The sequence below is a fragment of the Neomonachus schauinslandi genome, chromosome 2 (assembly GCF_002201575.2).
Source record: "Neomonachus schauinslandi chromosome 2, ASM220157v2, whole genome shotgun sequence".
Taxonomy (NCBI): Eukaryota; Metazoa; Chordata; class Mammalia; order Carnivora; family Phocidae; genus Neomonachus; species Neomonachus schauinslandi.
This window is the reverse complement of record NC_058404.1, coordinates 202,612,946-202,633,789: the sequence shown is the minus strand read 5'-3', so window position 1 is coordinate 202,633,789 and position 20,844 is coordinate 202,612,946. Positions and strand designations below refer to the sequence as shown.

The 20,844-nt window shown below is 50.9% G+C and overlaps 2 protein-coding genes across 2 annotated transcripts in view; both read right to left on the bottom strand.

Moving 5' to 3' along the window:
• The window catches only part of NELFA (negative elongation factor complex member A), a 23,724-nt gene extending 4,345 nt beyond the window's left edge, over positions 1-19,379 (bottom strand). The window contains exons 1-4 of the mRNA XM_021677650.1: positions 19,079-19,379; positions 3,617-3,788; positions 2,067-2,228; positions 844-933 (exon numbers count right to left, since the gene is read on the bottom strand). Coding sequence (XP_021533325.1) covers positions 844-933; positions 2,067-2,228; positions 3,617-3,788; positions 19,079-19,288 — 634 coding nt within the window. The 5' untranslated portion in view covers positions 19,289-19,379. The remainder of the gene's footprint in view (positions 1-843; positions 934-2,066; positions 2,229-3,616; positions 3,789-19,078) is intronic.
• The window catches only part of POLN (DNA polymerase nu), a 169,001-nt gene continuing 167,496 nt past the window's right edge, over positions 19,340-20,844 (bottom strand). Inside the window, 1 exon segment of the mRNA XM_044913117.1 lies at positions 19,340-19,602. Within this exon segment, the coding sequence (XP_044769052.1) occupies positions 19,340-19,602 (263 nt within the window).

The following is a 20,844-nucleotide window of genomic DNA, read 5'->3' as shown; positions in this document are numbered from 1 at the left end:
CAGGCCCCCTTCTCAGCACTTGAACACAGACCCACGCTCCCATCTCACACTGTGACGCGGGCGCTGCCAGCAGGACCAGGGAAGCACGCTGGACCTTGAACTGGACGCTGTGTCAAGGGCACAGTGACCACGCCACTGCCCTTAGGACCTCGCTGGGGCAGGCCCTACAGAACGGGACCTCCCCCGCCAAGGTTTCCCTCTGGGCTCCAACAGGTGCGTGCATCTCAGGTGACCCAGCTTCCCTGCTGTTCGGTCAGCCCTGGGCCCTGGGACGCGGAAGAATGGCCATTCTGCCCTCTTGCCCTCTGGGTTTTCTGTCCAGTGCCTTCTGGGGACAAGCCCCAGGACAACCGGGCTTTCTCGTCACAGCATCTGTTCAGTTTGTGTGCAGGGCTGTTTCCAACCCTGAGGGAGGCGGGAGGTGCGGCCTGACAACACAACCTGGGGCCACCACCTCCATCTGCAGGGGGCGCCCCCTCCCTCCCCCCACAGAGCAGGTCTGGCAGCGACCCACACGGACCCACACCCGCCTGTGCTCGCTACACAGAGGCGGGGGGAACCAGCGTTTCCCTCAAATTCTGGTCAGGCTCCTCTTAGCGTGTTCACACATGAACTTCCAGGTCCTTCTGCAAGTGGAAAACCTGAACTCAACCCTGAGCTCTCTCCTCATTTCACGTGTTCCCTTCACCAGCACACAAGGCGCCTTCGGGGCCTGTGGCCCGCGCAGATCTCAACACTTAAACGACCCTGCTAACAAGGAAGGACCGGGACTCAGAGGCCGAGCCCCAGGCTCCAACAAGCCAGGGACAGCTCAGACCTGGGCCTGCCCGGAACGCGCCTTACTTGTGGTGTCCATCTTCCGGAGCAGCCCCCGGCCCTTGGCGTGGAAGGGCACCCCCGCACTCCTCTTCAGCTGCTGGGCCGTCTCGGTGGCTGTAAGAGGGTTGCGTCAGGTGAGCCCCGCGCCCGTCACCGCAGGGGCGCGACGCCTCACTGAATCTGCTCCCGAAGAAGCCAGATCTGTACGCGCTGGTACAGACTCAGAGCCCTCTTTTCCTAAATAAGCACCACGCGTTCCTGAGAAGCCCAGCCCCGCTTCCAACGTCCTGTTTTCTGCTTAGCAAACCCTACTCTCAAGGAAGCAGAGCCAGGGGGCAGAAAGAACCGCACTCCAGACGCCCCAAAAGGGGCTTTCTGTCTCGCCGGTGGGCCGGAGGGAGGCCCCACGGGCCCAGTGGAGCATCCTCACTGGCGGTCACCGGGCAAGGTATGCTGTTTCTCCTCACAGATGCATAAATACGAGGAAGGAAACGAGAATTTCCTGAGATGGCTCGGTGGGGACGGGAGAAGGGGAAGGTGAACCGTGAGGCGGCGGTGGGGCGGGGGGGGGGGCACCAGGGCCTGAGCCTGCGCCCCGTCCTGCTGGCTCCGTGAAGCCACAGAGCAGCCCTGGACCCAGGACACCAGGTTCTTGGCAATCAGGGCATTTATGTATATGCTTCATACCAAGTCCATGGCCATTCAAAATAAAAGCTAACTGAAATCTGAGTTTTGCCATTTGGTTGAAGGACTCCATTTCCTTGCCTTTTTATCTGGCAAATATCTTCCACATGCATTTGATACGCCACTATTTGAGAAAACATTAAATAAAATGGCCAAACATCTTTAAGGTCAAAGGGACATCATCTGCAACTCCAGAAAAACACAAAATTACAAGAGTGAAGGCCCAGCCTTTCAAAAAGCCCTCACGAGGCCACCTTTCTCCCTGCCCACGTGACTCGGTTTGCAGATTTCATTTTTGTAACAAAGATTACAGACACTTTAACCTAAAAATTCTGTTCTAAAGCAGACTTCAGAACACAGTTTAGCATAGCAGTAATACATTTCTAAAAAAAAAAAAAAAACAACCCAAAACTTTATGTAGCCACTGTCTGGAACAAAGTTTCTTAAAATCTAAAGGAACTCTAGAAATAAACACCACAGAGGAAGACAGAAGCGTGATCTGAGCTGTGGAGTCCCTAGCGCTGCTGGGCCTCCGAGGCCGAGGGGGCGGGGGGGGCACTCACATTTCTGCAGGAGCTCTGCCCTCAGCGTAGCGCTCTTCGGTTTCCTTTTTAACTGAAAATGTTTCACTGGGGGAGTGAGGGGTCCGGCGAGGGTCGTCAGGGCGTTTTTATTCAAGTACTGGCACTCCAGGGGCAGCATGGCAGACGCTTCACACTCGTTCACTGCTCATTCGAGAACCAACACAACACGTTAGGAGCTGCGTCCCCCTCACCCGGCCACAGCTAGCACAGCTCATGTGAAAATGCGAACCAAAATGCAGTCTCCTATTTATGGTCCTGGATCTTCCGCTTTGTTTTCAACACAGAAAACAAGTGCACGGCCTCCCCAGAGGCTCCTCTCCACCATCACCCAACAGTCAAGGCCGCCAGCGCGGCTGCTGGTCAGATGGGTGGCCCAGCCGCTACATCCTGGGTTTGCCTGTGCTCAGCCTGGCACCCCAGACGAACGTCAATACAACCATTTTTGGAAGGTGCTGGAAGCATCCCAAGGGCATCAGAAATGCTGAGACACGCCCCCAGCAGTAGGAAGGGAAAGTCTGTGGTGGTGGTCACAGCCTGTGGTCGCTCCCGGCCCCTGCTGCATCCTGGCCCTCAGAAGCAGCACCCAGGCAGCTATCTGGCTCTGGGTGTTCACCCAGGAGTCCAAGCTCAGGAGAAACCCTGGGGGAAGGAGCTCAAAGCCAGCCCCCACTCTTCCTATGCACCCCTCCCCCATGCCAGCCCCTCTAGGACCAGGCCCCCCAGGGGCCAAGGAGCCCACCTGCAGCTGAAGACAGAGCACGCTCTTCCCACCCAAGAGATGTCACCCAGGTGGGCATGGACCTCACGTGGACCCTTGTCAAGCTAAGCACCAGGACAGAGACATCTTGGGTCTACTTCCCGGTGCTCCCGCAGCATCTGTGGAGTGTGTGGGCCATTAGAGATCAAGTGAAAACTGACAGTGTGACGGGGTGGTCACCTCGTAGGGGAGAAAGGGCTGTGTCAGGGGCCACCTGCAGGGGATGATGGTCCAGCCACTCGGCCAGCAGCAGCACGTGTTCCGTCTCTAAGGGGCATGCCAGATCCAGTTCTCCAAACGAGGAGAGGCACCTGGGGAGGAACAGCCTGCCTCCTCCTCTGTGTTCTTTCTGACCGTTTGAGAATATTTCCTAAATGGTTTTCAGCTCACTTTCAAAACAACTGAACCGGTGATATTTTCAAGACACATTTCTGAGCATCTACTCTGTGCCAAGGAATGTTCTAGGCTCTGAAGTTGCAACCTGAAGGGGCAGAACCCATGGCCTCAATGAGCTGAGCAGGGAGAGAGTGCACGTGAACGCGAAAACAGTAATAAATCTCAGATACAGCAAGCGTGGTGAGCAGCGGCCTGTCCCAAGCTTGTTTCTCAAAGCCTCTGTGCAGCTAGAAGCTGGGGGGCAGCGTCCGGGGCGGGCTGGGTACACAGCGCGCAGCACAAAATGCCACGCTCTAGACGCCAAATTCACTCCAGAAAAGAGGTTTAAAGGAAGACCTGTTTCCCTCCTCCCAGCATAAAACACACCCACAAATACCCTTTTCTCTAAGTTCTCCTAAAATATCTTGAACGTTGGGATTCTGCTCTTCGAGGTCAAGGTTAAGCGAGCCTGTGTCGGGAAAGGACTTCAGGATGTCAGCTACCATGAGAACCCAGGGGTCCGAGTCCAGGGTGGCCAGCTGGATAATCTCCACCAGGGCGCCCTTCATCTGCCGAGAAAGGAGAGACAGTAGTCCTGAGTGGGGGCCCCCAAGAGACGACCCCCTGCCCGCCCCTCCCGGGAACAGCCCCCCCACCACCACTCTGACACGCGCCCCACCTTGCTCCAGACGGTAGGACGGAGTTGGGCAGAAGCCAGCGTCCATGCACCTTTGTTTTTAAACAGAGAGGAGGGGCGCCTGGGTGGCTCAGTCGGTTAAGCGACTGCCTTCAGCTCAGGTCGTGATCCTGGAGTCCCGGGATCGAGCCCCGCATCGGGCTCCCTGCTCGGCGGGGGGTCTGCTTCTCCCTCTGACCCTCCCCCCTCTCATGCTCTCTCTATCTCATTCTCTCTCAAATAAATAAATAAAATCTTAAAAAAAAAAAAAAGTCTTGGGGCGCCTGGGTGGCTCAGTCGGTTGGGCGACTGCCTTCGGCTCAGGTCATGATCCCGGAGTCCCGGGATCGAGTCCCGCATCGGGCTCCCTGCTCGGCAGGGGGTCTGCTTCTCCCTCTGACCCTCCCCCCTCTCATGATCTCTCTCTCTGTCTCATTCTCTCTCTCAAATAAATAAATAAAATCTTTAAAAAAAAAATTTTTTTTTAATAAAAAAATAAACAGAGGGGAGCCCCCTCCGCATCCCACTGTAGCTTCTGCGGGGCACACGACAGCATCCCACCTCTACAGCAACTGCCTCCACGCCCGGCCCCATCCTCTCGGGAACCTGCGGGCTCTCCTCCCTCTGTGCCCCCCACCCACGGCCATCCCGCTTCCCCGGGCTGCCACAGCCTCTGCCGGCTTGCGACGCCCACTCACACTGATGCCCCCACCTGGGCCTGTTACCCGCCCACCCTCCCCTGGGGGCCGCATCTCCCCACAGCCTCCGAGATGGCTCCCAGCAGCACCCAGGCCCCTCGTGTGCCCACACAATAGCAGATGGGAAGGCTGTCCAAAGACGGGCACCTGCCTTTGAGTGCACGCTACCCAGAACCTACGGCAGGCCACCAACACCCCTGCTTAGGAAACCTGCTGAGGGGGCACCTTCGGGATGGGGAGGCCGGCCCACGGTCCTGGGAGCACTGACGTAGGCGGCCTGGCCACGCTCAGCAGAACAGAGGGCTGGGGAAGGGGCAGAAGGCGGCGCAGAGCTCCTGCCGCGTGACCCCCCGGCCCTGTCACACCGCCGCTCCGGAACAGGCCAGAGCCCGGGGAGGCCCAGATGGAGCTCCTTTCCATTCCTCAGATGTGAGATTCGTCACTCCTGGCCTGACGGAGTCACCACACCCAAGTGCATGTCGGGTCCCACCCACCAGGGGAGAGGCATCCCTGCCCCGAGCTCAAAGCTCCAAGGTGTTCGATTCGGACACTGGGCGCCCCCTGTCGGCCACACACAGGACCGGGCGCCAGCTGACGGGTTCTAAAGGCCATCTCTTGAAAGATGCAGAAGTATGTTCTTTTCGTGGCAAAAACTGTAAACATTTATTTTTTAACATCTGTGGTGGGGGGCGTTTTATTGTTATAGAAGAATAGCCCCACCCACCGCCTTCCCCCTTTTCTTTAGCTGAGCTATAAGCTCTGTCCTACATTAAAAACAAAAAGGCACAAAATGAAAATTTAAACAATTTTGCTTGTCTCTTACTACAAAGAGTTAAGGATAAAAACAGGTCTCAGGCAAACTAAAATTATATATAAAAAAATTACTCCTATCTAAATGTGTCTTCAGTGGCTCAGTAAGATGGCAGGTTCCACCGTCAACGATCACCCCCAAAGCACTGAGAACAAGAAACAGACTGTGTATGTGAGGAAAGTCCTGAGCGCCCACACTCGCAGAGGACAACGCAGGAGGGGAGAGGCCGCAAAGGTGACGTGGCCCCACGGGCCGGCACACCTCACACACCCGGAGACGAGCATCAGAAACATGGGCGACGGTCAATGCTGGCAAAGGGGCAGAGAGACTGGAGCCCTCTGGACACACTGCTGGGCACATGGCACTGGGAGCCGGGCTGGCGGTTCCTCAAAGAGACGAGCATGGAGACCAACCAGCTACAGTGGATCCTACGGGGCAGGGGAAAGAATGAGGCCCCCACACACGCACCCATACAGAAGCCTCACAAGATGAGGTTTACCATGAACCAGACCCCCCTAATGACCTACCCATTCTACAGACCCCGAGTCTCTCCCGAGAGCCACAAAAGGTGGGGTATGTTAGGGACACAGACACAAGCAAGACATAAGACCTGGTCTCAAGACGTTCACAAGTGAGCACAAGATAAACAGAGAATCCACTTGTGTTCATGAAAGCCTAGTGTTCTGGGGCGCCTGGGTGGCTCAGTCGTTAAGCGTCTGCCTTCGGCTCGGGTCGTGATCCCGGGGTCCTGGGATCGAGCCTCATTTCGGGCTCCCTGCGCTGCGGGAAGCCTGCTTCTCCCTCTCCCCCTCCCCCTGCTTGTGTTCCCTCTCTCGCTGTGTCTCTGTCAAATAAATAAATAAAATCTTTGGGCCCCTGGGTGGCTCAGTCGTTGAGCGTCTGCCTTCAGCTCAGGTCACGATCCCAGGGTCCTGGGATCGAGCCCCACATCGGGCTCCCTGCTCGGCGGGAAGCCTGCTTCTCCCTCTTCTACTCCCCCTGCTTGTGTTCCCTCTCTCACTGTGTCTCTGTCAAATAAATAAAATCTAAAACAAACAAACAAACAAATACGAAAACAAAAACCCCACTAAGTCTTCACCAAGAATCCTACCTTCAGCCATGTTCTCACGGCAGGCTTTCCCTGGGTTTCTGGGGGGAGACAGATGCTTGAAGAAGAAGCTTCCAGTTCTTGCAGGAGGGCAACCTGGCGTGGGCCGCTGGGACATCGCGTGCCCTCACGCGTGCGTGTGCTCACAGGCTCTCCCCCTCCTCCCCCCCCATGAGAAAGAAAGCTGGCCTGCATCTAAATGCATGGCTGGAGACAGATCCGGAACTCAGAGGAAAATAAAACTGGCTTCCAATCTCACAGCATTAAAGACCCATTAGTGAATGGAAGGACTACAAAGTGAAGAGAAATGAGAGGGGCACATATAACGGCTTCTTAAAAAAAAGCAGGGGCGCCTGGGTGGCTCAGTCGTTAAGCGTCTGCCTTCGGCTCAGGTCATGGTCCCAGGGTCCTGGGATCGAGCCCCGCATCGGGCTCCCCGCTCCGCGGGAAGCCTGCTTCTCCCTCTCCCACTCCCCCTGCTTGTGTTCCCTCTCTCACTGTATCTCTCTCTGTCAAATAAATAAAATCTTTAAAAAAAAAAAAAGCACAAACCATAAACCAAAAAATTTATTACTGTGTATTAAAATGAAAGATTTCTGTTCGGTGAAGGGCAAATGAAAAAGTTAACAGACAGGTAACAGAATGGCAGATGCAATCTGTAATGTTCAAAACCAGCAGTGTTTACTATCTAAAATATATATAGTCCCTGCAAATCAACAAGATAGCAACCCCAACAGAAACAAAGGCAGATGCTATTCTTTTTAAGATTTTATTTATTTATTTGTCAGAGAGAGAGAGAGAGCACAAGCAGGGGGAGAGGCAGAGAGAGAAGCAGGCTCCCCGGGGAGCAGGGAGCCCGATGCGGGGCTCGATCCCAGGACCCAGGGATCGTGACTTGAGCCGAAGGCAGACGCTTAACGACTGAGCCCCCCAGCCGCCCCAAAGGCAGATGCTATTCACAGGCAATGAATAAGGCGGAAATCTGAGAAGGCAGTGAACACAGGAACAGCCGCCTCAAATGAACACAAGGTAGCACTTTCCAACCATCTGATCCACAAAAACAGAAAAGTGGACAAACCCGAGGGGGAAGGGTGGGGGGACACAAGTGCCATCAGGCACTGCAGGTGGGAGTGTGGATCGTACAGGGTCACCACTTAAGCAGGTATGTTCTATGACCCAACACTTCCACCCCTGGGCACAGATTCCAAAGAAATCTTCACAGTGACCCCTGGGTAAGAAGCTCTATGCTGTGGCGCGGCTTGTCGTAGCCGGGCTGGAGGCAGGAGGAGGAGGAGACGTGCACAGGGACGCCAAGCATGGGGCACAGCGGAGCAGGCCCGGAGTCTGCCCGTCTTTCTGTGGAGGGCCTGACAGTGCCTATTTTAGGGCTTGTGGGCCACGTCAAAAAAAAAAGGAATGACACAGCTTTGAACGATCCCTTTACTAACGTGCCAACGTTCTTAGCTCACGGGCCTTACAAACAGGTCACAGACAGTTTGCCAACCCTGGGATTAGATGAAGAGCAACACGAGTGAATCTTAAAAATAATGTTTTGTTTAAACACTCTGACTGAAGTACATAAGACAATATAATTTACATCAACTAAAAATAATATGCCCTGAAGGATGTGAACAGGTTCTTCATCAAAGAAGATTTGCAATACGAGACTGACGAGAGAAGATGCTCGGCGTTGCTAGTGACTGTGGAAACACTGAGCCCTAGGAGAGTGCCTGAGAGGACAAGGACACTACCAAACGGAGAGCGGCAGCTGGAGCCCCAGCCACTGCCAGAGGGAAGGTAACAACGAGACAGCCACCTTGGAGGGCAGCCTGCCAGTTTCTTTAGAAGTGAAATACAGAGGGGCGCCTGGGGGACGCAGTCGGTTAAGCATCTCTTGGTTGCGGCTCAGGTCCAGATCTCAGGGTCATGAGATCCAGGCCTGAGGCAAGCTCTGAGCTCAGTAGGGAGTCTGCTGGAGATTCTCTCTCTCTTCCCCTCCCCAAGTGCTCTCTCTCAAATAAAAAAATCTTTAAAAAAAAAAAAAGGGAAGTGAAACACATACGTAGCACCTAGCTACCCATCTCCTGTGTGTTTCCCCCGGAGAATGACAGTCCACACAAGGAGGTATCCGTTTCTGGAGCATGTCCATACGGAGGCAGCCTACTCAGCAAAGTTAAGAACTACAGGGGGCGCCTGGCTGGCTCCGTCAGAGCCTGCAGCTCTTGATCTCAGGGTCATGAGTCTGAGCCCAGGCTGAATGTAGAGATTATTTAAATAAACTTGAAAAAAAAAAGTTAAGAGCTAGGGTGCCTGGGTGGCTCAGCCGGTTAAGTGGCTACCTTTGGCTCAGGTCATGATCACAGGGTCCTGGGATGGAGTACCCTTATCGGGCTCCCTGCTCGGCGGGGAGTCTGCTTCGCCCTCTGCCTCTCCCCCTGCTTGTGTTTGTTCTCGCTCTCTGATCAATAAATAAATAAAAATCTTTTTTTTTTAAGATTATTTATTTATTTATTTAACAGAAATAGCATAAGTAGGCAGAGCAGCAGACAGAGGGAGAGGGAGAAGCAGGCTCTCCGCCGAGCAGGCAGCCCGATGCGGGACTCGATCCCAGGGCCCTGTGATCATGACCTGAGCCGAAGGCAGCCACTTAACCAACTGAGCCACCCAGGCGCCCCAATAAATAAAAATCTTAAAAAAAAAACTAAAAAAAAAGTTATGAGCTATTAGTACACATGGACACATGGGTTAATCTTAAAATTATGATGTTAAGTGAAAGAAGCCAGACCAAAAACATCACTCTGTATGATTCCATGTAAATAATATTCTAGAAAATGCAAACTAATCTATAGTGACAGAAAGCAGTTGCGCGGGAGAGGGACAGGAGACCCAGGTTGTGATCCATCTGTTCTTTTCTCTGTGCTAGTTTACAGGTGTGCACAGGTCACATTACGTGCATTAAATACAGGCAGTTTAGGTCAATTACACCTAAAAGCAATACACACACTTTTAAAGGACACATACAAAAAGACACATATTAAATAGAACAGAACTGGGGTGCCTGGCTGGCTCAGATGGCTCAGGTCATGATCCCGGGCTCCTGCTCAGCAGGAAGGCTGCTTTTCCCTCTCCCTCTGCCCCCACTCTCTCTCCCCTTCCCCGCCTGTGCACGCGCGCTCTCTCTCAAATAAATAAATAAAATCTTTAAAATAAATAACGAGAATAGAACGGTTGGTGCCTGCGGAAATGTGGGAGCAGGGTGTGGGGGTAAAAGGGGGCACAGCACAGACTCTGTAGGAAGGAAGGAGGAGTCAGTAAACAGTTTGACCACAGACGAAGGAAGGGACGGGGTGGTAAGCTAGACACGATCCAGACCGTAAGAAAGAAAGGAAACCACTAGAAACTACGGAAGGGAGACATTCGGCTCAGGAGACAGAGGGAAATCCCACATGCACCTCCTTGGAGAAGCAGACAATACGGGAGAGAAACTGAGGCACAGGCAATTATGTGAAGGCATAACTGCTGAGATTTTCTAGAATAGACGGAAGATACCTGTAATTTCAAAAAGCCCACCAAAACACGCCATAGGAAAATGCAGGACTACAGAGTGACCCAGGGTCCTGGGCCGACGGTCTGAGGCCATTAGGGGGAAACCTACAACCTGATGCGGGCTCCTGCTCGCTGCGGGACGGAGCTGCACCCCACAGGAAGAAAAGAAACCACAGAGGTGCTGGATGGGGGCGGGGGGGCAGGGCAGCAGAGTTTAGGTAAAATGTTAATGACGCGGTGAGTCTGTGTCAGAAGGTCTGTGTCAGAACCGTGACATGGACCTGGGTGCAGCGTCCTCGAACACAACACAGGTGAGAGGCGAGGATGTCACGTTCACACATTCCTATGTGACTCTCTGCCCCTGACTTGGAAAGTGAGGCTGTTCCTCTGTGTCTAAGTGTCAGATCCTCCAAGTAAAAGTGGGACATCTCATTCTCGTGGAGATGACTTCAAACAGCAAAGTTTCCGAGCCGTCATTTTGGACAGTGGGTTCTCGGTGAGTGAGAGCCGCAGTGAGTAAAGGGTGACTATGACCACCCTCCCAGCGGCATGCAGCGTGGCCTTGGGAGAAATCGCCTCTGGTTCACTCTGCAGCTGGCCTTATCCGTCTGATAGTCCAGCTGATGAGTCTACAGCTCCCCAGTCCCTGAGCACTGGCATCCCTAGGACTCCCCCTGGTCATCTCATGAGTTGGTTAATTCTGCATAATAAACAGTACCTCACGGCCACCTCTGCTTCCCTGAAACTTCCACTGGTGCCAATGTCAACATCTTAGACCAAAGTGATCACCAGTTTTATCAGTACCAGCATTTATTATTTCCTAAACACCCTTTCAAATACAGCCAAAACATCAAGTCACTATTTACCTTTTACGACACTTTGTAGTTTGGCAAAACACCTCATGTACATTGTCTCCCCAAATCATTAGCCTACATTTTCAAGACATCATTCTTACTTCCCTAACTAGATAAAAATTCTTAGAGCAGGAGCCTCAACTGAATTCTGTACCCCTCACTAAATAAACCAAAGCAATGGATCATTCAAATCTCCCTTACTCCTCCCAGGTATTAGCTAAGAACTGTTGTTCACTTAGCTTTGGAGAGGAACAGATACATCGCAAAACAAGTAAACTGGTTTCAGGATTCCATTAAGAAACACAAGCTGTAGCAAATGCTATCTATGATGGTTAATTTGATTGGGCCAGGGGTGACCAGACATCTGCTCAAACAGAAGTTCTATGTCTGGATGAGATTAACATCTGAATTGGTAGACTCAGTAAAGCAGATTGCCCTCCCTAATGTGGGTGGGCCTCATTCATCCACTGAAGACACAACTCCAGCTTGACTGAGCTGGGACACTGGTCTTTCCCAGTCTTCAGATTTGGACGAAACACTCATTCTTCTTGGGACTCCAGCTTGCTGGCTTTCTGACTAGCACTACACAGCAGCTCTCTTGGGTCTCAAGCATGCTGGCTGCAGATCTCAGGACTTCTTAAATTCCATAATCATGTGAGCCAATTCCTTTCAATAAAAGCCACCCCCCATATATGGCATATATAGGTATTTATAGGGCGCACACACACACGCGCACGTGGACACACCCTACGGGTTCTGCTTCTCTGGAGAACTCTGTCTAATACAGTGTGGAACACATCTAGCCCAGTCATCTAGTCCCCCTGTATCTATGGTCCTATGTAGAAAACCTTAATCTTTAGAATAACATCCCAAAAGTATCAGACCCTTAAATAACTTAAGAAAGATAACTAAAATAGCTAAACAAATTAAGATGTTTTAGAAAATTTTCTTGGGGCACCTCGCTGGCTCAGTTGGTAGAGCATGTGACTCTCAATCTTGCGGTGGTGAGTTTGAGTCCCACATTGGGTGTAGAGATTACTTTAAAATATAGGGGCTCCCGGGTGGCTTAATCGGTTAAGCGTCTGCCTTCCGCTCAGGTCATGATCCCAGAGCCCTGGGATCGAGCCCCACACTGGGCTCTCTGCTCAGCAGGGAGCCTGCTTCTCCCTCTCCCTCTGCCTGCTGTTCCGCCTGCCTGTGCTCTCTCTGTCAAATAAATAAAATCTAAAAAAATAAAAAATATTAAAAAAAGAAAAAATTTTCTTAACCCCAAGAAAATAAAAATGCTTTTCAGAAAAGTAAACTACCCAGAATTGCCTAATTGTTTTTCAATCCAGCTAGTAAGTTCTTAATTATAACTTCTTATTAATACAGAGGTGCCTGGCTGGCTCAGTTGGTAGAGCACGTAACTCTTGATCTCGGGGTCACTGAGTTCAAGCCCCATGTTTGGTATAGAGCTTACTTAAAAGAAAATTAAAAATTCTTGTAATATGGACAAAGTCCCAGAACTACATATATTGATATATATCACTGAAAAAAGCTGATATGTCTATATTAAAGCTGGACAAAAAAAGACTTTAAGGACAAAACATTACCACATATAGAAATCTCTATATAAAGATCCATGGTTCAGTTTACCAGGCGACTATAACAGTTCTAAATTTGCATATATCTAATAACATAGCCTCAAAATACATAAAACAAAAGTTGATAAAACTATAAGGAGGAATAGACAAATCTGTATCATAATAGAGATCAACATACCCCCCTCTCTAATTGATAAAATAGTTTTTTAAAAATCAGTAAGACTACAGTAGACCTATACAATACAATAAACAAACTGACCTAATGAACATATACTGGGGAGCAGATCTCAAAACTAGAGAATAAACCTGCTTCTCAAGTTCAATCACAGTGTTTACAACAACTAGCTATATGTTTCACCATTAAGCAAACCTTAAATTTCAAACAACTAAAATAACGTAGACTGTATTCTCTGACAAGTACTCAATACAGCTAGAATTCACGAACAAAAACATAACTATAATCTCTCCCTCTCCAATGTATGGAAACTAAGAAACAATTCTAAACTACACAGGATCAGCGAAGAAATCATCATAGAAATTAGGAAATACTGTGACTTAGGAACAAAAATGCTATTTATCAAAACTTGCAGGATGCAGCTAATGCTGGGAGAAGAAAATTCATGGCTTTACACATATATTTTAGGAGAAAAGCTAAAAAATGAGGTCGCACTCAATCTCCAATTTAAGAGATTAGAAAAAGAACAAAATAAAAAAGAAAGGAGAAGGAAGAAAATAATGAAAGTGAAAAAAAGTAGTGAAACAGAAAACAAATACATAACAGAGAATATCAACAAAGCCAAAAGTTAGTACTTTGAAGTCTTAGAAAATTGACAAATATCAGATGAATCAAGAAAAAGAAAAATGAGAGGAAAAAAAAAGAAAAATGAAAAAGGGAACATCACTGCACATGCTTCTGATATTAAAAAGATAAAAGGATATTAACTATGTCATGCTAATAAATTTGGACTTTAAGTAGAAATGGCTAATCCTTTAAAAATATATATAACATTTAACCTTTACTTAAGAAGATTATAAAACCAAGAATCAATACTCAAAAATCTTCCCACAAAGAAAATCCAGGTCCCCCATATGGTTTTATTACTAAGTTCTACCAAACATTTAGGAAGAAATAATTTGATTATTAAACTTTCCAAAGAAAAGGAAAACAGAGGATACACTACAATCCCTTTTATAAGGGTAGCATTAACTTCATACCAAAATCTGACAAGACAATATGAAAAAGTAAAATTAGAGGGGTGCCTGGCTGGTGCAGTCAGTTAAGCACCCTACTCTTGGTTTTGGCTCAGGTTATGATCTCAGGGTCATGAGATCAAGCCCCACAATGGGCTCTGTGCTCAGCACAGAGTCTGCTTGAGATTCTTTCTCCCTCTTTGCCTGCCCCTCCTGCTCATGCTCTCTCTAAAATAGATAAATAAATCTTAAAAAAGAAAAAGATAAAGTAAAATTAGAGGTAAATTTCCCCCATGAACATAAATATACAATTCCTATACAAAATATCAGGACAACATAATCCAACAATATAAAATGGCTAAATTGGGGGCACCTGGGTGGCACAGTTGGTTGAGCCTCCGACTCTGTAAGTTTCAGCTCAGGTCAGGATCTTGGGGTCCTGGGATCAAGCCCCACGTTGGGTTCTACACTCAGTGCAGAGTCTACTTCAAACTGTCTCTCCCTCTGCCCCTTCCACCCCATGGTGTTCTTGCTCTCTCTCTCTCAAATAAATAAATAAATATTAATAAATAAAATAAATAAAATGACTAAATTAGGTTTATACCTCAGGGATGCAAAGCTGGTTTACAACTAATGCTATTCCATAAATATGGTGAATTACATGCCAATTATAACAAAGTAACCATTTGTTAAAACTCAAAACCCATTCATGTTCACACCACAGGATGGCTACATCAAAAAGACTGATGATAACAAAGGATGGGAAGGTGTGAGAAACTGGAACACTCAAAAATCACTGGTGTAAAATGTAAACATGCTGAAGCCACTGTGGAAAACAGTTTGGCAGTTCCTCAAAATAGTTATAATATGATCCAAGCAATTCTTCTTCTGGGCACATACCTGAGAATTGAAATCCAATGTCCACACTGAAAACATAGGTCTATAAAAACTTGTTATGAATTTTCACAGCAGCATTATTCATAAGAGTTAAAAAGAGTAAACAACCCAAATGTCCATCAACTGACAAATAATTGATGAATAAAATGTGGTCTATCAATACAGTGGAATATCATTCAGTTATAAAAAAGGAATGAAATAGAAACATACTACAACATCAATGAGCCCCGAAAGTATTACACAAGTAAAAGAAGCCAGTCACAAGGACCACATATTATATGATTCCATTCACACAGATGTCCAGAATAGGTAAATCCCTAGACACAGCAGATTAGTGGTTGCCTCAGGCTGGAGAAGATGGGAGTAGTGGTGGAGGGGGAGACTGCTAACAGGTATGGGTTTATTTTGGGGCTGATGAAAATGTTCTAAAATTGACTAGGATGATGGTTACACAACTCTGAATATACTAAAAACCACTGAATTGTACATTTCAAATGAGTGAATTGTATGATATGTGAATTGTACCTCAAAAGAACTCTTAAGAAAACTCATTCATGATTACAACTTTAAAAAAAATTTAGGAGCTCCTGGGCGGCTCAGTTGGTTAAGTGTCTGCCTTCCGCTCAGGTCATGATCACAGGGTCCTGGGATCGAGTCCCACATCGGGCTCCCTACTCAGCAGGGAGTCTGCTTCTCCCTCTCCCTCTGTGATCTCTCTCGCTCTCTCTCTCTCAAATAAATAAATAAAATCTTTTAAAAAAAAGATAGGGACACCTCAGTGCTCAGTCGGTTAAGCATCTGCTTTCAGCTCCGGTCATGATCCCCACTGCTCAGCGGGAAGTCTGCTTGTGCCTCTCCCTCCCAATTCATGTGCTCTCTCTCTTTCTCTCTCTCAAATAAATAAAATCTTAATGGGGCACCTGGCGGCTGAATCCACTAAGCATCTGCCTTCGGCTTAGGTCATGATCCCCGGATCCTGGGATGGAGTCCCCCATCCGGCTCCTTGCTCAGCAGGGAGCCTGCTTCTCCCTCTCCCGGCCGCTCCCCCCTCCCTTGCTTCTTTCTGTGTCAAATGGATTAAAAAAAAAATCTTAAAAAAAAAGATAAGTAAAAAATATATTAAAAATCTAGAAATAGAAGAGAATTTCCTTAACCAGATAAAATCTATCTACCAAAAATAATAGGAAACATAATATTTATCAGCAAAACAGTCAAAGTTCTGGGCGCCTGGGTGGCTCAGATGGTTAACCGTCTGCCTTCGGCTCAGGTCATGATCCCAGGGTCCTGGGATCAAGTCCCACATCGGGCTCCCTGCTCCTTGGGAGCCTGCTTCTCCCTCTGTTTCTCTCTCTCTCTGTCTCTCATGAATAAATAAATAAAATCTTTAAAAAAAAAAAAAAACAACAGTCAAAGTTCTTATTGTGTGATGAGAAAAAAGACAATGTACTGGAGGGGTCCTGGTGGGTGTAGTAAGGCAAGAAAAAGTAGTAAAAAGTAATTGGAAAGAAATTAGTAAGTACACAGAAAAATAAAGAGTCAACAGGAAAATTATTGCAACTGGTAAGCTTTTAACAGAAGCTATTCACAAACTCATCTAAAAAATGTATTTAACAGATACCATTTACGACAGCATGAAAAATATGAAATGTCTAATAACACATCTAACAGAAGATGGAAGATCTCTATGAAGAAAATCATAAAATTTTATAACAAATATTAAAGGAGATCTAAATAGGGAGGTATGCCCATATTCACAATTTATCAGATTCAATATTAAGATGATTTCACCCGAGAACACACTATAAACTCAACTCAGTCTTAATCAAAATCTCAACATGATGTATGTGTAACCTGAGGAGTGAAGATTAAATATATATAGAAGTAGAAACAACTCAGAATAGCCAAAGACGCTGCTAAAGAATAAAGTTGGAGGGTCTGCTGTGAGCTGGCAAGACATTTGTATACAGTGGCAGTTAACAGGACTTAGTGGGTTTTTGGCACAGTGATATATAAATAGCCTGAAGGAACAGAGCAGAGCCCAGGGCACAAACCCACAGAAGTGACAGTGCAAAGCAACAGAAAAAGACAGCTGCTTCAATAAATGGTGCTGGACTAATCAGACATCCATGTGGAAAACAAAATTGGACTCCCAGCTCCACACACTGGTCAATTCCAGGTAGACTGAAGACTCCAATGTGAAAGGCAAACTGAGCTGCTCAAACAGGCAGCAGGAGCGCCCTCCCCCAGGCAAGGCACCACATCCTCAACAAAACAAACTCGGCCCCAATCACAGAGGAAGGCAAGGCTGTAACGGGCACCCAGTTAGAGCTGAGAGCGTCTGTACCTCCAGAGTCTGTGAAAAAGCCTACGTGAGGCTTAAAACTGGAAAAGAGCTGTAAAATATATAACTGAAAAAGAACTGCTAGCCAACGTTTATATATATGTGTGTGTATACATATATATATAAAGTTTTAAAAAACTACATAGCAAAAAAAAAAAAAGACTGTCAGGAAAAAAACCCACAAATGATGTGAAGAGGTAACTCACAAAAAAAGAAAATCAGTGAATAAATACACGAAAGGATGCTCAACCATGTTAGTATTAAGGCGAACACAAATCAAAACCACCCAACGTGGTGACTGTACTTACTAATACTGTATTGCATATTTGAAAGCTGCTAAGAGAAGTCTTAAGAGTTCTCATCCCCCCCCCCCCCAAATTCTGCATGTATGGTAGACTTACTGTGCTGATCATAAGCAATATATGCAAACATTGTATCAGTATGTTGCATGTCTGAAACTAACATTGTATGTCAGTTACACCAGGGGCACCTGGGTGGGACCGAGAATTGGTTTTGGTCAGGTCCTGATCTGAGGGTCCTGTGGCTGAGCCCCAGGAGGGGCTCCCTGCTCAGAGAGGAGTCTGCTTCTCCCTCTGCCCTCCTCCCTCACGTGCGTGCTCTCTTTCTCTCAAAGAAATAAGAAAATCTTTAAAAAAAATTTAAAAATGGTGCAGGTACTTTGGGCAAAAACAAACAAGAGAAGCCACCGAACACCTTTATGCATCCAGCAAGCTGGCAAGTGTGGGTGAGGAGTTTAGTCTGATACAACCACTTTGAAAAGCAATGCGACCATCGCATCATAATGCGACGACCCCACAACCCCGAAGTTAGATAGCGTACCCTAGAGAAGTCCGTGCTTCCTGACACCCTAATGCGAACACAACAACGCTCGCAACAGCCTTACTCACAACAGCCAAAAGCTGTCCACAACCCATTGTGTCCCCAGGACAGGATGGATCAAGCGCTGCCCGCTCAGGGAGGGGAACACTATTCAGCACGGAAAATTAACCGGGAGCCGCGGCAGCGTGGCTGCATCCACCGGGCACACGCGCGCGCCCAGCAGGTGCCGCCACCCGGCCACGGCGACGTCAGAAACGACAGCAGTGTCCTCACAAAACTGCAACGGTCGTGGCACAAAGTTGAAGCAACACGGGGCTTCAGTATCCGGAAAAACTACTTTACCTCGCACGAAAAACGACACAATGTGCCGTTATGGAAAAAACAAAACAAATCTCACACACCCACTCATTTCAACACCGTGAAGTGTTCGTGCGTGGAAAGAATCCAAAGAATACGGGGCCCTGAACAAGCGGCTATTCCGTAAGATGCCCAGAACAGAACCCGGAGTCCGCCGCGCTCCCCGGCCCGGATCCCGGCTCCGGAACCCGATCGCGGCTCCGGCGGCTCCCCAGCCTCCTCTCCCGGCCGGTGGGCTCCAGCCCCTCCCCACCAGCAACCCGGGCGCGGGGAGGGGCAGGCCTGACCCGGGAGGAGAGAAAGAGGGTCCGCGGGCCGGGGGAGTGAGGGTCGGGGACGAGGGTCCGCGGGCCGGGGGCGTGAGGGTCGGGGACGAGGGTCCGCGGGCCGGGGGGGTGAGGGTCGGGGACGAGGGTCCCGGGGCGGGAATGAGGGTCCGCGGGCCGGGGGAGTGAGGGTCGGGGACGAGGGTCCCGGGGCGGGAATGAGGGTCCGCGGGCCGGGGGCGTGAGGGTCGGGCACGAGGGTCTCGGGGCGGGAATGAGGGTCCGCGGGCCGGGGGCGTGAGGGTCGGGGACGAGGGTCCGCAGGCCGGGGGGGGGGGGGTCGGGGACGAGGGTCCGGGGGCGGGAATGAGGGTCCGCGGGCCGGGGGCGTGAGGGTCGGGGACGAGGGTCCGCAGGCCGGGGGCGTGAGGGTCGGGGACGAGGGTCCCGGGGCGGGAATGAGGGTCCGCGGGCCGGGGGCGTGAGGGTCGGGGACGAGGGTCCCGGGGCGGGAATGAGGGTCCGTGGGCAGGGGGGCGTGAGGGTGGGAGGGGTTCCGGGTGACGGTGAAGGTCCAGGGCAGGGCTGCGAGGGGGTACGCAGGAACCGTCGGAGAGGAGGGGGCAGGGCCCGGGGTCTCGGGTCACTGGAAGGGGCGGCCCCGCGCCCCCACCGCCGCCCGCCTCACCTCGTCCACGGTGCGGCGCGGGAGGTGCAGCGTCCCGAGCAGCAGCTTGAGCTTCACGGCCGACGAGAGGCCGTGGAAGCAAAGGCGGATGTTGTCGATGACCGCGGCGGTGAGCAGGGACGCGATGCTGGGCGGCGCCCACAGCTCGTCCGTGGCCCCCAGCTTGTTGTGCAGCCACAGGCCCGTGTCGCTCTCCCGCATGGACGCCATCTTGGGGGGGAGAAAGCCGGGTGCCGCCGAGCCGGCATCTTATGAAGACACCTACGCGCCCGCGGCGAGGACCCCCAACATGGCGGCGCCCGCCCGGGCGGGCCGCGGTGACGTCTCTGGAGGGGCGGGGCCTCGGCGGGACGCTTCGTGGCGACGCCGAGGAAGGCCCTCCGGCCGCCGTAACGTAGCATGGCTGCGTCCGCGGCCGGCTCTCCGGACGGCCGTGGAAGATGACGTCAGGAGAGGGGGTGTCGCGCCCCTGTGGCGGGTGGGCGCGGCTTCTGGGGGCGCGGGCTGGCGGGTGTCCCTGCGCGCTGCGAAGCGGAGCGCGCTTGACGGGTTGGCCGACGCCCGGAGGCGCCTGCCCTGCAGCCCGCGTTCGCTCTGTCCCCGTTCGGCCGCGACGGGGTGGCGGGGGAGGCAGGCTCACGTGTGCTTCCCTTGCGCGGGGCTCCCAGGCAGACGGCCCAGGCCTTCTCGCCCACCCTTCCGAGGGAGCACCCTCCGTGCGGGCCCTGCTGGAGGGAGGTGTCCAAGGTCAAAAAGACGTTTATGACGGGGCGCCTGGGTGGCTCAGTCGGTTGGGCGACTGCCTTCGGCTCAGGTCGTGATCCTGGAGTCCCGGGATCGAGTTCCGCATCGGGCTCCCTGCTCGGCGGGGAGTCTGCTTCTCCCTCTGACCCTCCCCCCTCTCATGCTGTCTCTCATTCTCTCTCTCTCAAATAAATAAAATCTTAAAAAAAAAAAAAAAAGACGTTTATGACAGTCTACCAGGTGGGGCCCGGGTGCATGCCGGCGTGCTTCCACTCGTTCTTTGAGCAAAGGGCGCTGAGCACTTGCTTTGTGCCTGGTGTCCCTCCAGGTGCCTGTGTGCGTTCTGCGATCCAGAGGTACGGGCCGTGTACAATAGCACACCAGTGAAGGTGGTGTGGAGAGAGGGCTGGGCAGGGGGCCAGGAGTGGCGGGAGGGCGGAAGCCTGGCCAGCCTCTCTGGCCCCCAGTGCCGCTGGGTTTGCCATTTGCCAGGCAGCTGTCCCAAGAAAGGACGGAGTCGCTCTGCGTGAGGCTGTTCCCTGTGCTCAGAGTCAGCTGCAGGCAGCCTTCCTGGGGCTTGTCCCTGACACCCACGCCTGCCAGACTTGGGCCTGCCCTTTCCAGATGCCCAGAGTGGGCGAGAGTCAAGGGTCAAGCCCCTTTGAAAGGAAGTCAACCCTGCCTTGCCGGGTGTGTGTGTGTGTGTGGGGGGGGGGGGGGGTGGTGTGGTTTACCACTGCCAGGCTTCAGCCAGCCTTGGGAATAATCAAGGAAAGCACAAAACTGAGTGAGTGCCCCTTTGCCTGGAGGGGGCCATCTCCACCGTGGCCAACCCTCTGCTTGCACCAGGCCAGCTTCCTCGCCTGCTTCCAGAGGTCTCTGCTGGAGACATCGCTCAGAGTCGGGATGGGCCTCTGGTGGACCAGGAGGTGCTCTGGAGTATGGCCACAGACCGAGAGCAGTGGGGACTTGTTTACCATGGTGGGCCCGGCTGGTGCCATCTCTCTGAGGAGGGGAGGTTG